The sequence below is a fragment of the Callorhinus ursinus genome, unplaced genomic scaffold (assembly GCF_003265705.2).
Source record: "Callorhinus ursinus isolate GAN/ISIS: 27379988/994484 unplaced genomic scaffold, GSC_fseal_2.0 scaffold36, whole genome shotgun sequence".
In the NCBI taxonomy this organism is placed as follows: domain Eukaryota; kingdom Metazoa; phylum Chordata; class Mammalia; order Carnivora; family Otariidae; genus Callorhinus; species Callorhinus ursinus.
The window spans coordinates 9688343-9714173 of record NW_027397098.1 but is presented as its reverse complement, the minus strand read 5'-3'; the positions used below and the strand labels follow the sequence as shown (position 1 = coordinate 9714173).

Genomic DNA, 25831 nt, shown 5'->3' with positions numbered 1-25831 from the left:
TACTGGGGATGAGCAGAGAACGAGACAAAAACCCCCGCTCTCTGGATCTTTCGCTTTAGTGGAGAGACACACACAAAACAGGACAAAGACGTAAAATCTGTATTACCTGTATCTGGCATGCTAAAAAGTTCTGTGCAGCAAAGCCACGCAGCGAAGGAGATACAAATGTTGGGCGGAGAGATCTGTAATTGATACTCAACGGGACAGTGAAGGAAGAAGACAGACGACATAAGGGGGCCAGAGTGCCATGTCCCAGGAAGGACGAGGAGGCCGGTGGGTCTGCGCAGACTGGGGTGGAGGGCATCCTATGAAATGAGGCCAGACAGGAACTAGTGGGAGCTGTAGGCTGGGAGCATGACCTGTACTTGCCACCGAGTGAGGTGGCAGGCTCTGGACAGGAGGGACATCTTAACACAGCGATCTTAACATGACGTACATCTTAACAGCACCAGCCTGACCATCTCACTCAGGAGTTCAGGAGGCCACTGCAGTAGACCAAGAGAAAGATCAGATGGTGGCCGGGACTGGGTGGTCGTGATGACACACAGTCAGATCCCAAAAGTACCAATGGGATCCACCGACGAACAGATGTGGAATGTGAGGCACAGGGAGTTGAAGGGGACTCGAGTCTTCTGTTCTACTCTATAATGCTTTATTTCATTTTTTTTAAAAACCTGAATCAAACGCGGCCAAATGCCAGCACCGGTTCCAGGAGTGTGGGTATTTACTATTTTCTGTCCCCTCTGGTACGTCTGAAATACAGCAGATCACAAAGTGGGGTAATTTCATCAGTCAACATCTGAGGTTTTTCTTTAGGTAGAGACCATACCAATTAGGGGTCACTACTTTGCGTCTTGATAATAATGAAAAACACACCTATACTTCTTAAATCACGTTAACAGTGTGTGTGCCTATTACTAAGATGGCCAAATAGTGGAGACAAAGTGCTAGAATAAGCCATTTACTTCCAGCCTTTGTGTACCCACTGTACAACAGACTTACAACAGAGGTAAAGGTTTAGTATTTTCTGCTCAGATCTCCTGGGTGGGATGTTTACTCCTCTCCTTCTACGGCTCATCCTCAATGTGACATGCCAGTGAGGTTAATTAAATAGTTTAAAAACAGCAAGTCACGGTTGATAACCAATATACACTTCTGCTTAGCTGATTTACCTACTTGCTTGTTCACTTTTTATAGTGCCTATAATATTGAATTGTGTGCTGGTTTTTAACGAATGGAGTAAAACTTCGAAGGTTCTTGTCCTTTGCTTACCAGGAAAGCACTTGCTCTCAACAGAGGCCTACTGAAACCTTCCCCTCCATTCTAGCTTACACACTATCTGTCTCTAAAGTCTGGAGACAGATTTTTCTTTTTTAATTAAGAAAGAGAGTCAAAACAATGTCAGTATGGGTTTATGTTCTCTGCAAATCTCCCCCCAGACCGTCAGATATCTTTTGTTTCATCAGCGGCTTCCCACTGGGGAGCGAGTAGGATAATATCTTTTGGGGATCAGGCAACATGTTGTAATTGTAAGTGGTGTTTATGGTTCTAACAGAAATCTAAAGGATGTTAGTAACATTCGTGGAAAACATACACACAAGAAAACAATGAAACTCTCTTCTCAACATGTCTAATAAATCCTACATACTCTAAGTATAAAATAGCTCAGAATTTAAGTTAAAAACAACCTTTCTAAGAAAGAAGAGAGTCTATATTCATACATTAAGAAAGCAAAGAATGGTGTCTGAAAAAATTCTATAGAATGCTCCACAGCCCTGCTGTTGACACGTAAGATGTGACAAGCTACCTCACAAGGAAATCATAAAATCAACACTACAGAAGACTCCAACACCACCTCTCAATTTTAATTCGTTTTAATTACAAAAATAAATATATTTTACTACATGCAAAGCATATATATAAATATATAAAACAAACGTACTCTCACAAAACAATGAGAGCTCAGTATTTAAAGCCAAGACTCTGTTATATAACCACAGGCACTTGGAAAAATTATTCCCTAGAACCGTAATTCTCCAACTGTATTTCTCCAAATATCATGAAATGCAATTATCCAAATAGGCACACCCCTTTTCCAAATAAATACCCAAATTATGCCAACAACCTCTTTTCTAAAACATATTTCTAACACTTAAAAGTTCATAAAAAAATATTTTAAAAAACCTAGAGACATGTGGTAAACATTTTGGTAAACCAAAAATCTGGTAAATATTTAACCCCTGCCTAATGGAATAATCAAGCAGCGTAAATGCATATACGAATATTTTCCCCCTTTTTTTCCACCCAACTGATTTTTTTCTTTAAATTCTTAAAGGGATCTTATTACTACTTAGAACTTTAGAAAGTGCAACCACGCAGCATTTCAGGTATCTAGAAGAAGTCTTTCTTCAATGACGTGGAGCCATCCGTACAAATGCTCCGATTACAGAAGTCAGCAGGAAGTAGAGATGGTCCATGGGACTTTCAAACTCCGCAAGTGACCTGCTGTTAAATTGTGCAGCAGAGAAAGACTTCCCTGATCTACTACCACAAGATGGTTCACAATAAAAAACCTGTAGGACCAACAGGATTAAAAAGAAACCTAGACTCACGGGCGCCTGGGTGGCTCAGTTGGTTAAGCGACTGCCTTCGGCTCAGGTCATGGTCCTGTAGTCCCGGGATCGAGTCCCGCATCGGGCTCCCTGCTCGGCAGGGAGTCTGCTTCTCCCTCTGACCCTCCTCACTCTCGTGCTTTCTATCTCTCATTCTCTCTCTCTCAAATAAATAAATAAAATCTTTAAAAAAAAAAAAAAAGATACCTAGACTCACATTATTGTTTGACCCTGCAGAGCACCCGCAGAATCCCGCAGGTGTCCCATTTGACAGTCTTGAAGACTGAAGCACGATCTGGCCAGAGACACCTGTGAGGACCAGCAGGATGCCGACACCCTCGCTATTACTTACCATCCATGTGGTGTGGCCTTGGGCAGGTCACAGAAGCTCTCTGCAACTAAGCCCCATCCCAGGGCCATGCTCATTTTGAGGATAAAATGAGTTAGGCACATTCAATAGGGCAAACAGTGGTCTCTTAAAGTTCACCACATTGTAACGAGACCACATTTTGCCACTGCAGCCCCCTAATGAGAAGGATCAACGGCAGAGGTGGAAACACTCAACAGGTGTCTCCCCAGTGGGGATGAGCGTGGAGGACAGAGGGAGGGAGCCCAGTGGAGCTCAGGACAGACAAGTGAGGCAGGAGCAGCATGATGAAAGGCTGCACCTGGAACCTAACGTGCAGGCGTTACCCTCCCAGCATGGTGAACACTACCCGTAATCCAGCCCCTGGCGAGTTGGAAAGGTCAGCACAGAACCCCTGTATTATTTGTGGGTTGCTGTTAAAATCCTGCTGTAAGGTTTATTCTTCTAGGTCATCTCTTCCCATGTCCTCTTCTGTTATTCTATCATGCCCTCTGTTTTCCTTCCCACCCCCTCTCCATCTGGCTGCTCTCTTCCCTGCATGAACATCACAACTGTCAGGGACAGCAAACCATGTTACAGAACGATAAGTGCAGTTCTTACCAACAAGAATGCGGTACATGGTCCCAATTTGAAATTATGTGCAACCCGGCTCCCGACTGAATTATTTTAATGTGTTAGTGCATCAAACTGTTGGCTGTCAGAGAGTGACCGAGCTCCGGGGAAAGTTTAAATTATTGGAAATAAAAATGGAAAGAAATGCTTCTTCCTTGGAGCCCAACGCGGGGCTCGAACTCACAGCCCTGAGATCAAGACCTGAGATGGAGACAGATGTTCAAACAACTGAGCCACCCAGGCACCCCTTGTTGCATTTTTAAAGCCACTTCTCAGACACGTTTGTGTTGAACCCTGATCATCTAGCGATGCTGTGCCCTCTGTCAGCACACCCCAGCAGCCCCGCACACGATGACCAAGAGGGAAGTGGGATGGACAGAAGTGGACATCTGGAGAAGCCCAACGTCACGCACCTCACCAGGGGAGGGAGCTGGGATAGACTCCTGTGTCAAGCCACCTGCCAGACACACCTCTCCCACGATGCTGAAGTTGTTTACAAGCTAAACTTCTCGAGATTAACAAAGGCACACTTCGGTGACAGCAGGACGCCCTCCTGAACCACCCAAACCCTGCACATTTTCGCAGAATACAAACCTTTGGGGGGGGTGAGATTGACTCCGTTTTTAAGGCACCACTGTACTGGTAAAATCCCCAAAGAATCCGCATGGCACAGCATTGAGAGTCTACTAGGTTCTGGTCTTAGGTCGTCAATGGTCACTTGAAAAAAATGATTGTTAAAAACCTGAAAGAAAAAACAAACCACAGAGCCGAGGGTTAATTCCGTGGCATTTTCATCTGAAGCTAGTACGAAATGCTAGCAAGCTTCCAAAGGCAATAAATACATTTCATGAAAACGATTTCAGCACAAACCGGCACCTCGATGTATGTGACTAAACTGATCCAGTTGCTAATCAGTTAAGAGTTGATCACTCCAGTCATTTTAATGGAAAGAGAAGCGAATGAGTAGTACACATATAAAACAGAGAAGGAAACAACATGGGTGACTTTAGAGAAGTCAACTGACAGTCAGGGCTGGAAGAAAACCAAACTTATGCAGGAAGACAAAGCCAGGCCTACAGCAATGCCAAGATGGGCCCTGGAAGGTGGGCGGTTTCTCCCTGTCCACAGCAGGGACCCACGAGCTCACACCAGATCTCTCAAGAAGCTCCACCAGCTGGCTTGGGGACTTCCGGCTTCATCCGGCCTCCCAGCCCTGCAACGACCCCAGGCTCCAGCCCAAGAAGAATCACCCCCACCCCCAGGCACATCCCTGCATCCTCCCAGCCTCAACACCCACTGTGCCAAAGTTCTTTCAAAACACCGTGTATTTTTCAAGGTACATCCTGAAAGTCAATGCTGCTGGAACGTTTCCCTGACCACTCCGGTTTGAGTGTAGGTTCCCTGCTCTGTGGCCCCGAAGCTTCACCCCTGCACCTCTGTCCTGAAAGTCCTCATTCCTTCCTGGGGGCTGATCCCAAATCGGTCTCCCCCAACAGATCCTCTGAGGGCAGTCTCCTCTTTGTTACTCATCAGGGTGTTCCCACAATGCACAGAAAATGCTTTGTACACAGGAACTGCACACACAGCCACTGCATGTAGGGAAAAAGAAAACATCAGTGAAGAACTAGGAACAAGAAGAGTAAAATGCAAAACCGAGAGGGACCCAGCACTTCAAAGCATGATGGCGTTCAAGAACCTAAAGTATGTGAAACAGGCCAGGGAGAAAGGCATCACTTTACGAGCTCGACAGACATAAACCAGTCTTGCTTAGGAAACCCTAACACTTACTAAAGCTCTGATTCCTGGCTGCTTCATTTCCAAAGTATCTTCGGGAAGCAGTCTAATTAAAAGCAAAGCAGCAGAGTGCACTCAACTTCTGTTCTCCTCCATGCTGATTCCGGTAAACGGCTGTTGTTGTGCTGCCTGAGGTCTGCCTTCGGAAAGTAGACTTTACAGAGCAAAGGACCAAACCTCACCTTCCCAGAGAGATCTTCCCTGCAGCCCCTTTTAAAACCACATCCCGCACTCTGGCTTCCACCCTCTGCTCGTCCCTTCCCTGCTGTGTCTTTCTCCTTAGCGTTGAACACATAACATTCTGTATGGATTTACTGACTTTGTCTCCGCCCCCCGCCGCCATGAAAATATAAGCTCTGTAAAAGCAGGGACTTTTGTCTACATTCCCAGTGTCCAGAATAGTGCTTAAAAATGCCAATGGGATGGGATGGAGTCTCATATGCGTGTGCATGGACACACACACACACACACACACACACACACACGTATATTAAAAGTGCGGGATTCTGGTGGCTGAATCTCTTAGCACCACTGGACCCTGTAAGGGTGCGCACTAAGGAATCTCTAAAACCTATTAAAATGCACATTCGTGTGTGTGTACTTCAGAAAATAAGTAAATAAGTTTCTTCAAATTCATCAGGGTTATGTTTCACATGTCCAGAGATACTGATCAGGTCTAGAACCTGCAGGTCTCAGAAGTAAAACCTAGAGCAGGTAAGCAACCGGCCCAAGACTATGTGGCTCAGAGGTAGCCATAAAAGAAACAGAACCAAGACTGTTTATCTAAACAATACGATAGATTTCACATACACAGGTCACCGTCATCATCATCTGTCAGTATCATACTGTTCTGGGCCACCAAAAACATAATCTATAATCTCACTGTATGGCTAAAGGCTGGGCATTTCATCCAGGATCTGTGCCACAGTTAACTGCTTTCCTGTCTATTGGCTTTAATGTTATTTATTTATTCCTTCAACAGGTGTGCCATGAAGAAAAGCCTCGAGGAAAATGAAAATGAAAATTTCATTATGATGAACAGTAACAGCGCAGCGTTATATTCTCAAACATAATATTCTAAAACCTTCTCCAGTGTTAGGAGGAATGTGTTTAATTATAAACACCGACTACATTAAGAATATCCTCATATTTCACTCTATGTAGGGAGTCTTGAACCTGGGGACATGCCCATCTATGTGCTAAGAGGCCAAAGCCCACATTTTTTCAATCCATGTGTTCTACAACAGAGGTCCAACAGGAGAAGAAAAAGGGATGCATGCAGAACGGAAAGACTGAGTGTGTTATCTTTGGTAAAAAGGGTAAGAAAAACTAAAATGAAAAAGAAAACGTGTACCATATATACAGTGGAATATTACTCAGCCATCAGAAAGGATGAATACCCAACTTCTACATCAACATGGATAGGACTGGAGGAGATGATGCTGAGTGAAATAAGTCAAGCAGAGAAAGTCAGTTATCTTATTATTTCACTTATTTGTGGAACATAAGGAATAGCCTGGAGGACATTAGGAGAAGGAAGGGAAAATGAGGGGGGAGGGATTGGAGGGAGAGATGAACCATGACAGACTGTGGACTCTGAGAAACAAACAGGGTTCTAGAGGGGAGGGGGGTGGGGGGTGGGTTAGCCCGGTGATGGGTATTAAGGAGGGCACGTACTACATGGAGCACTGGGTGTTACACGAAAACAATGGATCGTGGATCACCACATCAAAAATTAATGATGTATCGTATGGTGACTAACATAACATAATAAAATGAAAAAAAAAATAAATACAAGAAAAGAAAAGAAAGAAAACGTGTACCTTAAAAAAAATCAGAGAAAATATCCTCCCTGGTCCCAACCCCAAGAAGTTTTATTTAGAGATAAAATTATTTATCAGGAAACTAAACTACTGTTACTGGAAATCTATCCAACAAGACGAGGATGTTTGGGCTGAACCTAACCATAAGCAGCATGCCACATTCTAACATGATCGATTACAATTATTTACAGGCACGGAAGTGTGAGTTCACTACTGACAGGACTCAGCACGTCTGCACCTGTTTCCTTTACTGTGGAAACACCAGGCGAAGCTGACACTTAGCCCCTTAGAAAGAGGACTGGGTAATATGCATCCAGGTAAACCGGCAGCTGGCTTCACCGTATCGGCTGCTGCTAGAACAAAGGGAAATCCTGGCCAGGCTTCCGCAAGATACCACTCATCAATTCTGGGAAAATGTGCACCTACCAGAATACACATTCAAGAACCCCAAAAGTCAATTTAAATAAAAAGGCTTTTAATGCACGGTGTATGACTGTGAGGGCATAAATTGCAACCCCCAAAACCATGCTGCAAAAGCCTAAGTCAGTATTTTTCTCGGGCGGGCAGTTATTCTTTACATAAAGTACTGTAAGCGTTATATAAAAGTAATTTATGTTCTAAAGAAAAAATATTTGGAAAAAAAAGAGAAAGGCATTCCATGACTATAACCATTTTCCATACTCTGAAATACATTATCACCGCTGTATTTCTCAATTTTACCAAATCATGAATTTAAAAAAGAGCATACAAAATGACTCTAAGACACTCATCACTGTATTAACAAATCCAGTCTTCCCTGGTAAAAGAAATTAAAATGGAATTGACTTCCGGACCGTTAATTAAGTTCCCTCGCAAAAGGCCATTAACTAAAAACACACTGGGTAAGAATGCTGGGTTTCTCGCTTTCCCCCGCCACCTGTTAGAGGACACTTAAGGTGGAAAGGCGTACTGTAGGGGTGACTTCCACAGGTGACTTCCGTGAGATTATCTGCACGGCCAAGGGAAATTACAATCTGAAAGACCATCAGCCCGTCGTAAAAATAACATCACGTTCAAAGGTAATTTCATTTCAAATCTGCGAAACGTAGAGGCAGGCTCTTCCTTTAGTGAAGGAAAAGCCAGCGGCAAAAAGGCAGCAGACGTGGGGACAGACAATGGAGATGGGTCCCTGGCCGGCATTTCCCGAACGCAAGTCGAGCACACCAAGGACTGTCAGCGGACGAGAACCAAATGACTACTGCAATGATTACCGTGTGCAACTGCCGAGCAGCTCGTGCTACGAGACGGGAACAAACAGACGCGTGGATATGACCCTGGCCAACCACAGAAGGTGGCACATATTCGTGGCCGAGTTCACTGCTGTAAACTCAGCGGCGCACCTGCACCCCCGTCCAGGTCACTCAGGGACACCCGCATCTAGAGTCTTGTCCGTGTTGTATTAACCCCAAACTCTGCTGCAACAGGAGGGCACGTGACCGGCCTGGCTCTGTGTGACCAGTGACAAAAGGAGTGCTGAGGACAGCGTGGCCCGGGGAGAAGGTTGCTCCCTGGCCGGTGTGCTGTCCTGCTCACTGCGCTGACGCCCCGCCCCTGCACCAGCACTTTCCATCTGGCCCACTGTGAGCAGATCGGCGGGAGGCGGAGAGCAAGGGAGGGAAGCTCACCTTGGTCACTGATGCAGGACAGATATGAAAGGGCTCGCTCAAATTCACTGTTTCTAGCTTCATCCCAACTGTGAAGAAATGGCTTCGCAGATCTGCATGATCCTGCAGGGAAAAAAGACAGAAACGCTGAAAGTTGATGGCACTGGAAACTAACTCGGGCGCTGCCTGGACGCTCTCCTGAAACATTTTATTGGGTAACTAAGGTCGGACTGAAATAATTAACCCTCGCCATTTCAAATCTCTCATTATTGCAAGATACCGCGGATTTAATTATTTTCTGCGGGCTAAACTGTTTCTCCGAGGGAAGGACACAAGGCTTTGTGGCCACGCTTAAATTTACACTAAGCAAAAAAATTCACGTTGCCCTGCTTCGATCTTCCTAGGTGCGCTAACCGAAGCACAGCAGAATAATGGAGGCAATCAGTCATCTGCAACACACAGCAGGCGCATCTTCAGGAAACGTGGCCTCTCGCTCCTGGAGCTACTTCGCAGGGCTTCGGGGAGACCCTGTGGCTGACACGACTCGTCCCTGTCTCCTGCGCCCAAGAGCATATGGCTTATCAGGTACTGGTGGTAAGCCGCCGATCCTGGGAATGCGTGCACATAAAGGTCCAGCACAGCCCTGCACACGATCAGAACCCGACTCCTGCTCAATAAAGATGAGCAACACCCCCAGTTTAATAGGCGTCTGGCAGTTTTATAACCCACTCACAGCAACCTTATGTGTATGAGATAGAGCCTTCCTGCCTTCCCAAGAAAACAAATTTCAATATCCACTTTCCCTATCCAGCAATAGATGAGGCTGGCTGGACTCTGGATACCAGGATTTATTTTGCCGAGATGGAGGTCATCTCATAACTCACCTCCTGGATAAAAGCTAGTGGATAAATAAACTTATTTGCGGCCCATCCCTGAGGGCCTAACAGCTGCAAATATATCCTGCAATTTCTAAATACATCCATTGGCCGGGAAGTACACAAATACCGAGGGACCTGTTACTTTCTTTTATCTGCAAATCTAAAGTGGATGTTTAATTAATTCAAGGATGTCATTCCACACGTGACTCAGGATCGTCGCGCAGAGTCCTGCGGGGCTGGGGCTGCTCCCCTCGCAAAAGCTGGTTGGTGCAGTTGGTGGAGCACAGGAGACCACAGAAGACCTGCTTACAAAACTCCCCATCACTCCACTCGTCACCAAAGAAGGTGCAGACTCGCAATAAATGCTGGGCCTGGCCAAAGCCAACGGCGCCGCATCCGGGGGCGGGGTGAGGAGGTGAGCGACGAGAAGGGATGTGTTCAGTGTGCGACATATGACAAAAACTCACCGACAGAGCTAGCCCGTTCTCAACCTTTACAAATTTCTTAAGAACTTAACAACAAGCACTTGACAAAAATCATATACATATGAGGCAAAGCACAAGGAAATATTCTTAAGTGCAGGAGATGATTTTATTGTTTTATACTGGTAATACAGCAGTTTTTTTGAAGATTTTATTTATTTATTTGAGAAAGAGCTAGTGAGCAGGAGAGGGGTGGGGGGGGCAGAGGGAGAGAGGCACGGTCCCCGCTGAGCAGGGAGCCTGACGCTGGGCTTGATCCCAGGACCCCGATCAGAACCCGACTCCTGCTCATCTCAATAAAGATGAGCAACACCCCCAGTTTAATAGGCGTCTGGCATCGGGTCACATCATGACCCGAGCCGAAGGCAGACGCTTCACCGACTGAGCCACCCAGGTGCCCCTACAGCGTTTATTTTTAACAGTGGCTGGGAAGCTGGCTCAGAAAAAAAAAAAATCAAAGAAACAGTACAGAGAGTTAATGCATATTAACACACATCAACCACAGTGCCAAGGCAGGACCAGAAACCACCGGGGGATGAGACAAAAGTGGTAAACCTGAACCGAAAAGCATGAGCTGATACCTGAATGAAAAGATTAAACGTTACAGTTCCTGTCAGACATCAACACCCCCCATATCTCACCACCTGTGGGAACTGAGGCACATTAGTAGGTTGCGCAAATACTCTTCCCCTTTTAAGTACAAGAACCCTTTCCCCTTCTGAAAGAAGGAATTACTCCCAAATCGTAATATAACATAAACTTTGCCTGAATATACTCAACAGGGTGAAGCAGTCATTATTCTCCTGCTTGACAAGACAGAAATGTCCTCAGGTACAAAGGACACACGTGTAACTCCAGCTGAGCCTTGAACAACGCGGTGGTTAGGGGCACCAACCTCCCGCACAGTCGAGAATCTGCACGTAACTTTCGACTCGCCAAAGTTATGAGCCTACTTCTGACCAGAAAAGCCTTACTGATCCCATAAACAGTCGATTAACACATATTTTGTATGTTGTCTGTATGATATACCGTATTCTTACAATAAAGTGCACTAGAGAAAATGTTAGTCAGAAAACCATGGAGAGAACCCATTTCTAGCACTCGGCTGTATCTATCAAAAAAATCTGCGTGTGAGTGGAGTTCAAATCCATACGGTTGAAGGGTCAACTGTATAATAAATGGCCCAGACAAAGGGAAGGTTTTCACAGAAGTTCTGCTTCTCTCTGCTATCAGATGTCCCTCCTTGCTGCCATGTTCCCTCTCATTACTCACAGCGACAAGGCTAAACATTCTCGAGATGTGGCTCACCAGTAATAGAACTGTGTAACTTCTGGCTGCCTCGGCCCCTGGCGCTCTCCTTGCAACTTCGATCCATCACCTGGCTTTGTTTCTCCCTTCTATTTCTGCCATCCGCCATTCCGGACCACATTCTGGGCTTCTGGTCTACCCACCGGTCCTCAGCGCCTCTTGATTTCAGCTCTGTGCCCACTCTTTGCCCCAGATACTTCTGTCCCGACCTTTGCGCTGAGCAGAGCCAGCCTTCCAAGTAGGGCTGACGCAGGGCTGCCGGACCCTCTCTACATCCCAGGATCTCAGTTTGACCTTGACCGCTGACTTGAAGTCCTTAGCCATCTTTACACCCCTCCTGGAGCAATGCTCCAAGCCCTAACCAGATTTCCCCATCACTGATTCCGGTGTTGTGTTGAAAACTCTACGGCACCCAGAACCCTACACCACTAGATGTCCCCTAACAACTGCCTTATTTTATTCACAGTTGTCAGGTGGGACCAGGCACTGGCTGTTTTCCTTAGAAATAAAGCATCAAGGCTTAGGGGCAACAATTTGCCCCTCAGATAACCTCCTTCCAGAGCTGCAGCTAGTGTTGTGTTTATCGTTAACGATTTCAGTGTATTCTGCATCAAACTCTATCTCTAGGTAAAGAGGGGATCATTTCATGCAGAAATCACGTATTTTCTTCCCTCCTTCCTGGAGTGGTCATGTGCTTGTCTGTCAACTACTGAGTGTCTCTCTCTCTCTCTCTCTCTGCTCACCCATAAAATATACCATTCACATCAAAATCATACAAGGCCATATGTGAGATGAAAATAAAATATTAATGACATCAGTATTTTTAAAAAATTAAAATGGTGTTAACAGTAGTTTATCTCAATGACATTAAAATATTTTAAGCAAGTGAGGGGCGCCTGGGTGGCTCAGTCGGTGAAGCGTCTGCCTTCGGCTCAAGGCATGATCCCGGGGTCCTGGGGTAGAGCCCCGTGTTGGGCTCCCTGATCAGTGGGGAGTCTGCTTCTCCCTCTGCCTCTGCCCCTCCCCCCTGCTCGTGCATGCTCTTTCTCTCTCTCTCTCTCAAATAAATAAAATCTTTAAAATAATAAAATATTTTTAAGCAATTTAAGACTAATGCTCAGTGAGCAAAGGTTTACAAACGAGTCTTCTCATTATCAGTCATGGCTCGGATTTCCTACATCTTAAACTACTTCTACTAGCTTTCAATTACTTGCAAGCACACAGACCTCTGACTTGCAGAAATGCATCAGTTTTTGTTCCAAACTGTGTGAAAATTCTTCAACCCTATCGTTTAATATATGGAAAAAGGAAGCCAGACATTATGAGAGATAGCTGCATCTAAACATAGGCGTTTATATTCTGGTCTCAAATAATCGACATCCATGCAGAAGAGCCTCTTAAACGGGAACTCTCCATTTCAGAGACAAGCCCAGCCAACTGTGCAACGCGTTCCTGCATCCCCAGCCCCACCTTCCACGTTCTTAAAGTCACTGTTTAATCAGTAAATTAAAAAAAAGAGAACAATCCTTCAATGACCAGCTGTGTCCAAGGCAAGTCAACACAATGAAAACTTCTACAATCTAGGAGCAAAGACACATGATGATCATGAGTTTGATTATGACTGTGCATCTACTGCTCTAAAGCTTCTGTCCTTCGTGAGTGATGAGGTCAAGAAACTTTGTACTACAAGAGGCAGAACAGTATCTGCTCAGGGGGCTGGCCCCTGGAGACCCTGACACAAACAGGACAGGGAGCCGCGTGTTTGGTGCCGTATTTCCCAGCCAGGCCCGAACTCTCTCGTGTGTGCGCTGCTCATCCTATTAAGACCCCAACATGTATTTACAGAAGTAAGCTGAAGAAATGTCCAAAATTAGACGATTTCTTGATATTCGTTCCAATTCCACAGTCTATGGTTCACTCAATAAGCATGTTAAATACCACCAAGGTACCACACACACACAGAGTACTACATGATGCAGAGAACACACACACACACACACACACAAAACACACACACAAATGACCTTATCAGAGGGGGAAGGAAAAAGACAAAGTACTGCGATTGAAGATCCAGACTTGGAAGAAATTCCAGAAGGAAGATTTTTACCGCAACATATAAAAATCATTACTACCATGATGACGGCGACCCGAGGACTTACAGGAGTGAATCTGAATTTGGAACAGGAAAGCACATGACTTGGAAGGGTGAAGAAAAGATTATGGGAAAGTGGCTTGGTAAATTTAGCTTGGGAGGCTGGGCCTTAAAATACCGGATTTAGACATCTAAGTCTGATCCAAAAAGGCAAAGAGAGTCATTGACACACCTAAAATATAAGAGCTTTTTACGACAATTAAAGAATTCGATGCCAGTAAATTTCCAAATAAGACAATTCACAGACCTTCTGAGCCCTGTGTGTGTGTGTGTGTGTGCCTAAGTACATTCATATTCGTGTACAAGAAAAGGTACAGATACTCTCATTGAAAAACAAATTTAACCGCCCCCAGACCATTTGCTTTGGGCTGCTAATGCAGTCAGAGTACATGCATTCATCTACGCAAACATCAGCTAATCATTCTCAATGTTAAAAAAGAGTTCCTGGCCCCTGAAGACGATGCGCAAAACTGATTATCTACTGAGAGATAATAGAAAATTCACTGTGGTTTGGAAGGATGCATTCTGGCCTTCGCAAAGCTCTAGAGAATCATTCACACCTCACAATTATTGGATCAAGAGCGATGTTATTCCTGAAATCAGGAGGGATTACTAAATCCTCAGTACATTCCCAAATATGCCTGTCACATTCAAGAAATACTGTTTATTTAAATGTACTGAGGTCCAGTTAAATTGCTTACAGAAAAACTTTCGTTTAAGAAACACGGGCAATGTCATTCCCATCTACACTCATCGCTACACATTTTATTCTTACCCTAAAGTAGTTTCATATTGATCAGAAGCAAAATGCCATTCATTTTACTGGAGGACTGTCTTATCAGCCTACCTTAACAATCGCTCTTCAGGGAACCTTATTTTCAACGGAATGACAATGTAAAAGAGATTATGTATACATCAACTTCTGTTCTCCATCAGCTTTATTCTCTCCAGAACCCAGGAGCTCCTGCCCTCCCCCACTACCATTCAGGCACTCTGCACTGAGAATAACCTGGTTTAGCACATGGTATCAAGCAGAGAAACAGTAACAACAGAGCATATTGTAAATAAACACCTGTGAGCACTTTCTTGTATTACCGTTTTCCCCTCACGGTAGTGAGGTAGATACTGTAGGAGCATCCGTCCTACAGTAAGGAAATTAAGACACAGAGAGATTAAGTTATCTAAGCAAGGACACAGAGCTCAGCAGAGAAGCCAGATTCAAATCCAAGTGGTCTATGTCCATGATTAGCTTCAGGTTATAGACTGGAATTGGCAGGTGAAGGCCAAAAAAGGGATCTTTTATTTATTATGGCTAATTACTAAACAAATAAACAAATAAAATTTTTGTAGCCTATGGGCTCCTAAAATTTTATTTCAAAGACAGATATTGCCAGGTTAAAAAGTTAACAGCTACTGATACTGATCATTTACTTGACCTCCAATTTTTGCTGTTAATTCATAATACTTTTTCAGTGGCTTATGAAAAAAACTGCATCAGAGAATTGTGACACTAAAAATTAGCCCCAAAATGTTCATATACAATCAGTCTTCATCAAAAATTAGCAAGTGATTTTTACTAACTGCTTTCGTGTATTCTTTAAGCAATGAAGATTTAAGAACTGTGCGCAGCAAAATGCCTATGGTGCCTTTTAAGCAAGCCATCCTTCGTCAATACCCATCTTCTCACATTATCAATGTTGACCTGGACAGGTTAATCTGATAAACGTGGTTAATCTAGTCAATGTTCCCGGCTGCAAAGTGCACAAGAATCTCAACCCGTCAGTAGTATTTTAAATACCACGTGTTAAGCGTTAATCTACATGGACTGAAGAGCAAGCGGATGATGCAGCTCCTGACACTGAGAAGCTTGAAATTTAGTTAGAAAATGACGAAGGAGGGATAAATACAAAGTGTCACGCTGGAAAAAGAAGAGGAGACAAACCACGGTGTCTTCAGCTGTTTGGCTTTTCAGCTCTGGCTGAGGTGTTATTTTATTTCACCCAAGATGCAGAGGTCAAGGAGATCGGACAACTTCAGGGCATCCCCCCCCGGCCCGGTGCAGGGGTCCATGCTGGTCACCCACAGCTCCCAACATCAGCCTCTGCTGCGGTCCCTGCTTTGGAAGGGACTGCCATGCCCGGAAAAGGTACTTGCTTCTGGAAGAATCAAACACAGCTACTGAAGAAACACCACTGCATGTGAAAAGTCTTCCTATTAGTCGTCCGTGAGTAAGCACCACCCCAAACTTCTCTGGCAGACCTGATAAAGCTTCAGGGTGAGCAGCGGAGTTCTTTATCAAACAGACAAATGACTGTATTCATCCACAGGAGGAAATGAAGCATATGCCCAGCAGGACACGGGAGGAAGAGGAGACGAGAGAGATGGAACGTTCCATCGTTTTCGGTGCCCCTCATCAGCCACCTTCCTCCTTGAACGTGACTCATCTCTCTGCACTTATTTTAGGGGCCTGAAGAGCCGCAGGTTAGGCCCTCAAAATTTGCTATGTGGCTATCACAGACCCTTAAAATAGCTGATGCTTCTTGCTACCCCTGCTTCACTAGAGAAATACCCCTCACATGATAGAACAAGATGAAGAATGGGGCTCCGGGGAGAACGAGTTCAAACTAATTAACACAATACAATTAAAATGCACTTGGCGAGGATTTCAATGTAAGAGAAGCAGTTGCGTCCCTTCCTGTGTGGAAACCAGACTCCTAACCCAAGCTGCACAATCAAATGCTACAGGAGATTTTCCAGAGGGGGCAATACGAGCCTGGGTCTTTAATTCTTTGGTTTCTCCTTTTTGCTTATGTTGATACGAAATAAAATGGGCAAAAAATAGATATGCAATTTGCACCCCCCACACACACAGTTTTTTAAGCACCAAAATCTTTTTTTTTTTTTTTTTTAAGAAGGCTCCATGCTGAGCTCAAACTCACCACCCTGAGATCGAGACCTGAGCTGCAATCAAGAGTCGGATGCTTGGGGCACCTGGGTGGCTCAGACGCTAAGCGTCTGCCTTCAGCTCGGGTCATGATCCCAGGGTCCTGGGATGGAGCCCCGCATCGGGCTCCCTGCTCCGCGGGAAGCCTGCTTCTCCCTCTCCCACTCCCCCTGCTTGTGTTCCTTCTCTCACTGTGTCTTTCTCTGTCAAATAAATAAAATCTTTAAAAAAAGAAAGTGTCGGACGCTTAACTGACTGAGCTACCCAGGCTCCCCGAGGACCCAAATCTCTTAGTGTATCAGCTCCCTGAGCACCCAAATCTCTTAGTGTATCAACAAAAATACTGCACAGTGTAATTTTATTCAGTTCCAAAATGGCAGTTTTTTGGTCCACAGGGTACTCAGATGTTGCACATGCATCTTTTCAAAGGCCCCAATTAATTTACATAATTTCTAAGAATAGGCTTCAGTGAAGTCAAAGGAAGGTTTTAATTAGCATTACATTCAAATTGATATATAATGAACTACGCTTTAATGCTTTTACTCATATCAGCACGATATGTCATGCTAAAAAAAAAATCCAGTGCAATTTATCATATTGTTCCTCTTTTTGTTTTACCAGAGATCTAGTACTCATATGTTCACTAGAAAATTACTCTCATTATCTTAGTTTCATCTAAAAATGGACATTAGGATGCCAGCATTTATTAAATCAATAGCATTATTACATTTTAATTCCACTGCACTGAATTAAATTTAGCCAATGAAATATTTATAACGAAAATGTAATAAAAAATCTGTACACTGAACACTAATCAGCATTTCCATTCTTTACTTACAGCTGTAAATAGTAGTTTTATCTACGAGTCATGCACTAAATCAAGTTAAAAAATAGTAAGGAGAAAATGTAGTACTACATACTTCAACCTGAACCACAAGATCTATAACAGTTAACTAGAGTAGACCTATTTCACAGTAAGTCCAAAAACTGGTACACTAGGTTTAAAAAAAAAGAAGAAAAGAAAAAAAAAAAAAAAGCAGAGCACCGAGAATGCCTTTCATTATTAACATTTAGCACCATAAAAGCATCTGTAAGTGGCAAGAAATTCAACCTTACTTACAGCAGCACTAGGGGGAAAACCACGGCTGAGTTGGTATGATTACATTCCCACACTTATTTCATCCTCTCCCCCTGATAAAACCAGGGCATCTCTTCCCGTTTCCACAGCAACGCTCGGGGTGGGGGTGGGGGCGGGGGGGGGGTTGAAGGGGGGAGTCTAAGCGCCCTAGGCTGAGGAAGAGCATGGTGGCTGCTCTGGGAGCGGGGGAGCCCAAGCTTCACAGCCCAGTGATGGAATGCAGCTGACATACTGTTGGGTGCCCCTTCTGCTGACAGCCCCAAATGCAACCTAACGGCTGTCTTGCAAATTATGACCATGGCCCTGAACGGTCCCCACTGGGGTGTACACCACCCTTCAGAGATAGAAAAAAGAGTGGGTAATGAGCACAACTCTTCCACAAAACAGGCTGATTTTGTGCTCCGGCCTTTCCAGACACGGGCAGAAGCGACTGCAGCCCAGAGAGCGTACGCGCTTCTGAACGGTGTTCTGACACAGGGAGAGGATCCCACAGTTTTAAGCACCAACTGCCAGGCAGCCTGGCATGGACCTAGTAACGGTGAAAAGTCTCCAGTGCCCTCCTCACAACCTGGCTGTCCTCCACGTTGTCCTGCTACCGGTCCACCTGTTTCCGGGGGAGGAAGGGGTCTTTCTCTGGACTAAGGCTTCTCCACCTCGGCACTGATGGCATTTGGGGGCCCGATAATGCTTTGCTGGGGGTGCTGTCCTGAGCACTATGGGATGATCAGCTGCATCTCTGGCCTCCACCCTCGAAGCACCAGCAGCCAGCTCCCAGGTGTGGCCATCACACCCCCTCCAGATGCTGTCACCCAGCATTTGTCCCCTGGCGGGCAAATCCTCCCCAGCCGAGGACCACCCATTCAGACCCGGTCAAGAGGGAAGGCCGGCTTGCTGAGGGGACACCTGCACGCGTGAGCTCCTCCCTCTTCACGTCTGATGAGCCCCCTTGGTTCTCTCTGCCTCTGTCTCCAACATTTAGTCAACCTGGAAGCTGTCCAGTCTCTTGGTTTGATGAGCCCTGCAGACCATCCCTTTTAGTTCTGACTTACTAGATGCTGTCCCAACAAGGCCTGGAAATCCTGACTGGGCACCTGGGCCAGTCTACACTGCAGATCCAGTGTTGTTACTTACCCTCCCAAGGCCACCGCTCTGAACACCTAGTGTAAGACTTGAGTAGACGCTGCCATGGATGAAGGGAACAAGCACCATATTCACAATATGGTGTTATGCCACAGAAACTCTGTGTATAACACAATAATGATAAATGACTCACGTACTTGTTAACCTGCCGGCCTCCCACCATGGCAGCAACGGGTCTGTTATTTGTAAAGAGTGAACTCTCACTTCAAACCTACAGACAAGCAGACCAGTCACCCAGTGGGTACTGTTCCCTGAGGCAAGCTTTACCCATTAGGCCACCTTGACATGGCCTGGCCAGAAAACCTTACTCGAACTGGCATATAGTGTAAGGAAATCTGTTATGTCCCATAACACACTGTTCCACTCAAGGCCGCTGGTTAAGGGGCGGGCATCAACGCCATACACAGCCTAGGTTCATTCCATCCTTCTCCACACTCTGGGGGGACCACCTCCCTCAGTTCAGCTCTCCCCAGGGCCTGAAGATGGCTGCAGAGTCCCAGGATCCTCAGCCAGATGGGATAAAGTGCAGCGGAAGGAGAGAGAGCCGCCTCTTCTGAAAAGCAAGGTCACCCATGCTAGAAACCACGCAACTGGCTTCCTCAGGTAACTGTTGACCCAAACTGGTCATAGGCCTCTTCCCAAGCTAATTTCGGTCCAGGAAAATGGGGCCCCCACTACTGGCCCACACCAGTGGTTCTACTTCTCCACGGAGTACGGGCATTTGAAATAAATGGGGGCTCTTGTTAATTATGACAATAAAGAATCGGCCTGCCCTAAAAGCCCACAGAGCCTCTGTCAGAGGTGCTGGAACAAGGAGGGGTCACTCAGCATATTCCCGCTGACATGATACTTTGATAGGCAAATAACTTCATCCTCTCTCAGGACTGATTTTCTCAACCTTTTTTGCAATAATACTCATTGGACTCAGCCTTTAAATACCCTCATGTACTTCTAAAGACTGTTCAAAAGCAAAAGGAAAAAGATCTCGGCCCTGGGATTCAGCTAGGTCTCTGTGTGTGTCCTGGATCCACCATGGATGGGCTCCCAGCACAGGGTAGGATGGGGGATCAATCTGTCTGAGCCTGGAGACTCCCCAAGCATCCAGGAAGACCAAGGATGCCTACTGTGTCGAGCCGCTCTGCAGATAATGTCACGGCACATGGAGAGGGCCCGATGCCATTTCTCCCACCCGGTGGGGCTCAATAACCAGAACTCTGACCGAGAGCAACAAACTCCCACAGAAGCATGACGCTGGCTTTCGTGCAAAGCATCCCCAGCTTTACTTGCACTTTTTATCTTGTGCCTCTGTACCCCACCCTGATGGGTCTGAAAGGGTTTCTACATATTCCAGAGATACTCCAAAGGTGTGCAACTCATCACACAAGAACAAGGATTTGTAACACTTCCTGGCCCGGCCCGGCCCACCTCCTCACCCCCTCACGGATGCACCTGCAGCCTCTCAGAATCACTGGTAGCTCAGAACCAGTTGAGGTCCAGTGAATGGACCAATTTGTACAAAATCACAACTGAAATAACTAAAGTTTCTGAACTCCTCTGCAGACTGGAGTTAAGGATGCATGCATGTAAGTACCTTTAGGGAAATCAAGATGCTAGGGGCAACAATCAGTCCTGCTAGGACCTAGAAATCTCACCAGCAACCACACACAGGACATCTTGGTAAATATTAACAAGCTTTAAGTTGGGTCTCTACTATTCTAAACTTATTCTTTCCTCTTCTTAAATGTTAAACACAACATTACATATTCATGTAGAAGTTTATCTGATTTGTTTATCCTTCTGGTTATACATGGGGCTGGAGACAATACTGGAGGCAGATTTTCATCTTACCCTTGACTTCATGCCATCAAGACAAGGTAACTCAGGAGGGACGGCTGTCCAAGCAAGTGAAGATTCCCACGCTTTCATTTATACCCACAATACACACAAACCCCTCTGAGTGTTTCTCTCGAGGCAGGACGGAGCTTAGTGAAAGTTGGGGGTTCACGGCACAGAATCATCGGTGTGCTGGGACCCTCGTTTTCCATTAGATCATAAACCCCTGAAGGAAAGGATTTAGACTCCTCCTTATGCCAACCTCCCTTCCTGAGATACTGCAACTTGCAAGTGCCTGTTTATAAAAGGCACGTGGAGATCAGATGTCCAACCCAACGGGGGCGCCTGGCTGGCTCATTCGGTTGAGCGTCTGACACCTGATTTTGGCTCAGGGCATGATCTCAGAGTCATGAGATCGAGCCCCGTGTCAGGCTCTGCACTCAGCATGGAGCCTGCTCGAGAGTCCCTCTCTGTCCCTCTCCCTCCTCTGCCCTCCCCCCACTCGCACGCGCTCTCTCAATACATAGATAAAAAATCTTAAAAAAAAAAAGTCCGACCTAACCTACAAAGGATCTCTGCGTGTTTTTAGTGGAAAGAAAACTGCTTCTATACAATTTTATTGTGGCCCATTACCAAATCCTCCATAGAACAAACGAGTAGAACCGCTTCTTAATTACTCTTACCAGTGGAGAGTGGCATGGAAAATCTGAACAGATAAGAATACAACATGACAATCCCTCTCAAATGTTTCTGTCTTAAGAGATGCATCCCGTGCCCCCGCCCCACATCCCAGCCCCGACTACACGGAGTCCAAGCTCATATTATCCTGCCTTCCCTGAAACCGCGGTAACTGGCCGGAACCAGAATAATCAGTGGCCAACAGAAGCCATCTGGGAATGATAACTCCCGGAGCAGATAACAGAAAGTTGACTCTATTCTTAAATTCTTCATGTTCAGAATTAAAAGCAAGGCGGTATCAGGCCAACTGCAGGCAGCGGTGTTGGGGCCCCTGTGCTCGCGCCATCGTTAGAAGCCAACTCCATAGATTCGAGCTTTGCCATTTTTATAGTTACATTTATTGCCTGACCAAAGTTGCCCTCTCTAGCAAGTCTCCAAAGCTCATAAAAACGAGATGGCCCCCATCATCCTCTCTGCGTTATGGAATTCACGCACCGCGGTTCATGAACCTGGAGCACACACGAGGAACAGCCGTGAACTCCCTCCCTCGTGTCTCTACACGTCAGGAAGGACTGAACTCCTCTGCCCTCTAGCACTGAGAGGCTCTGCTTCAAAAACCTCTCCAAAGTCCTTAACGAACTGAGAACAGCTAAGGAGGGGCACCGCACGCACCTTGCAGAGCCTGTGGCCTCATGCCCAGGTGTGCAGTAAGCCCAGAATGGGACAGGACCCCAGGGGGCGAGCCGTCCATCGGATACCAAAATGACCCCCTGTGTACGACAGTCCTTCTTGAAAAAGAACATTTGGGTTTAACTTGATGAGACCATTTATTTGCTAAACTGTCTGGTATCAGACACTGTGCCATGCAGGACGGGGAATGTAATGCCAAAGAAATGAAGTGTTTGCCCCACACAGGGGGCCGAAAGCAGATTCTGGGAGAATCTGAGTGTCCCAGAATGAAGGCCAAACTTAGCCATGAGGGGATTTTTGTTGTGGTTGCTGTATTTAGTGGCGGAACAAGAGAAAAAGAAATCAGTCACCATAGAAACCACAACATCACCGTCCGTCCTCACTGAACAGCTCCCATGCTTTCCTACCCCTCTGGCTGTAGCAGAAGGAATGAGAAAGAAAAGCTCTTCTCTCTTTGCCACGCTTCATCTTCTCTCTCCAGCCTTTCACCTAGGTCTCGATCCTCAAATACAGAAGAGGTTCCCTCCGAAAGGTTAAATCTACAATCACACCGACAGGTACATAATTCAAAGCTGAAGAGAGCTAAAGAAATCACGGGCTAGGGGATCGTCAGGGCGGTAGGGGCACTGCCTGAATGCTCTTCAGAGAAGACGTACGTGCTGGAATGTCTGCCTTTCTCTGTCAGTTTGCTTGTGTTGAAAAATAATAATACTATTCATGGCTCCGTGCGGCATCTTCTTTGACCAATGAGCCTTCTCCCAGCGGCCCCTTCCCTTGGTTGGCTCAACGCTAACCTCTGGAGAGAGCGAGCTGCAATGAAGAAATCGTGACTGGCACAGCTTGAGACAGGATCAAACGGCATCTAGCTTGTCTCTTGGCCATCGCAAAAGCCCTTTATGAACAGACTGCGAGGGCGCCCTTTAAGGCGAAGCAGTTATGTATACATAGTCTGGGATCCTTTTAACAGACACTTCTGTCAAAGACAACAGACACCAAGAGACCTGGTGTTTTTTCCAAATACTAGACCAAGTACTCTCTTCTGATCTGCTGTGAGTCCTGACGAAGGCACCCAGGAACCTCCACATCAGCCACAGATATCGATCGAGAATTGGCAATAATGGGATGGATCGTGGCTAGAGTCTGGGCGTCCATATTCCACTGAAAAACATCTCTCCCTCAGCTTCCGATAAAAATGGAAATGATCTGAAATCATCAGCTGTCACACCCAAACACATCTCATCTACGCAGTTATGGTGCGTATCTAAGGCACGTGGATAAGACCCTGGGCAAGACAGGTCACCTGGTGGAACGCCAGATGCCCAGAAGGCAGAATGCAGTCACTCCGAGGCAGCTACCGAGGGCGAAAGGACAGTAGGAGTCCATTCCTCAAGCTTCTGGTTATCTGCACAGATCTGTTTAATGAGTAAACGATACATTACACCCAGCACCTTACAATGCATGCCTGCAAACACCAAGAGAGACAGTAAGGGTCGGACACTCCGAAAAGAAAACAAGCCCACACACAACCCTCGTGACTCTGATCACTGTCAGCAAGATGCACACACTGGCACGGCAACCCCACGGGCCATGGGACCTCACAGACGCTGAGATGTCCCCCCGACTCCAACGCGTCCCTCACATTCTTCTCAGTTGTTCCCTCTCAGCCACACATGGACACGGGTAGTCTGAGCTGGTCACGAGGACACCAGCTCCTCGGCCAATCCACCGCAGCTCACTGTTCAGGGCCACTCGCACGGGATTCACCTCAGAGGCTCCATTCTTCAGAGTTGATTTTTGTACTTACTTCTTCACTAAAACCGTTCAAGAATTTTTATTGCATGCTTACAATGCGCCAGGCACCGTTCACGGCCCTGGGGATGGAGCCACAATCTGCTCTATGGGAGCTTGTGCCCTAGCTTGGGGGGGGGGAACAGATCTGAGGCAGAAAAAGCCAATGAACACAGAATATGCGTGGGGATCAGTGTTACAAGAAGCCCAGTGACTGGGGGCGGGCAGATGATGGTGGAGAACGCTGCTTCTTATTGTAAGCAGAGACCTGAACACAGTGAGGGAGGATGCCATGCAGGCATCTGGGGTCATGTTCCAGGCAGACAGAGCATGACCGCAAAGGCCGGAGCAGGGGCAGCTCCGTGTTGGAGGGGCAGCAGTCTGCCAGAGGGTGGGGTGCCATCCGGGAAGGCCTCAGCCAGCGGACAGGCTCAGACAGAAAGCCCGCAGGGAGCAGGACCATGCCGGACCCGGGACAGCACGCCCTGAGCAGGGGAGATGCCACCGGAGAGTTACAAGCAAAAGAGTGACAGGGCCTGAATCTTGTTTCAAAAGAATCACTCTGGCTGCAGAGAAGCAACGATCAGCAGCCGGGGACAGAGTTCTGAAACTAACACAGCAGTCCAGGACAGAGGGATGGCAAGCTTGTCCTTGGGGCTGTGCTGGACCAAGAGGAGAGTGACTGAATTTGGGACAGTCCGTGACGGCAGAGCCGCCAGGCTTTGTCGATAGATGTAACAGGGACGTGCAGAAAAGGAATAATATGTCCAGCAGGCCAGAGACCCCGATCCTTGGAAAGGGCCTGCTTGCGGGGTTAGCCCTGGGCTGCCATCTGGAAAGAGGGCTTGTAAACAGCACCCTACACTGACAAAAAGTCCCCCCTACCTAGAAGAGTGGCCCACTGTGCCCAGCTTGTTTGTACCAACAGTATGATCTGAACTTCCTTCTGGAAGTCGAGGACTTAGACCCGTGCTAGGCAGAGGGTGCCTACTTGGCCAGCACCCAAATAAAACCCCTGGGCCAGGCCTCTGCTGAGCTCCCCTGGCAGACAACAGTAAGCACATGTTGTCACAATGAAGAGTCGTCCCCAGGACACTCCGGAGAGGACCCTTGGAGGCTTACACCGGAGTTTCCAGAGTGCACGCCACGCTGCTCCTCTTTCTGCTAATTTTGCTTTACAGCCTTTTGCTGTCACGGACTAACCATGAGCGTCTCCTCAACCCCGTCCCGAGTCCTGGCGGTCATCAACCCTGGGGCTGAGCTGGGGATGGGAAAGAGCCAGGCTTCGGGGACGACACCATGGTTCTGCGCTCGGGTCTCTGTGGCTTATACTTACTGCCACTCTTCCGCCAATCGCTAACAGCTTACTTGGAATTTCAAAGGCACTTGAGATTTTAAGTTTTTTTTTTTTTTTCCCAATGGAATGGAAAAAAAAAATATTTGATCAAGTTCACTTCTTTAAGGGATACAAATGGATAATGGGTTTTAGGGACATTTCAAGTAACATTCTTTCCTTGCAATTATAAGTTGTGGTCGCGAGTGAAGTGAGATGGGAGTGTGAGCTTTCCCCGGGGCCACACGTCGGTATTCCCCTCGGGGAAAAATGCTTGGTTTCAATTAACTGGCAAACTGGGGACTCCAGCTTCGTACTTGTAGATCTCTTTGATGTACGTAGGAGCCGTCACTGAAATGTCCACAACTTAACACTGGCAAATGAGTGGAGTCAGAAATGTAGATTGCAGCTCATGAGAACTGCAGAGAATGAAAAGGATCTGTGATGAGAGAAGGTTTCTGAATGTCTGGCACATGGAATGTTATGGTAATTGGAGCTACACTCTTATTTTCCCACCTCCCTCGGCCCCATTTGTAAGATTTAACTGAATTCCCCCAAATCCAGACATCAGATATTTAGTGCAACTGAAAACTGAAACAGAACAGAAATCACTGGC

General features: G+C 46.4%; 1 protein-coding gene across 6 annotated transcripts in view; it reads right to left on the bottom strand.

Moving 5' to 3' along the window:
* SFMBT2 (Scm like with four mbt domains 2) overlaps positions 1–25831 on the bottom strand; it is a 226246-nt gene that overhangs the window by 79714 nt on the left and 120701 nt on the right. For all 6 annotated transcript variants that reach the window (XR_012374583.1, XM_073879943.1, XM_073879941.1 and 3 more), the window contains exons 8-9: positions 8873–8974; positions 4186–4333 (exon numbers count right to left, since the gene is read on the bottom strand). Coding sequence is in view for 5 of the 6 variants with exons in the window: in XM_073879943.1 (XP_073736044.1) it covers positions 4186–4333; positions 8873–8974 (250 nt within the window). In the remaining variant the exon portion in view is untranslated. The remainder of the gene's footprint in view (positions 1–4185; positions 4334–8872; positions 8975–25831) is intronic.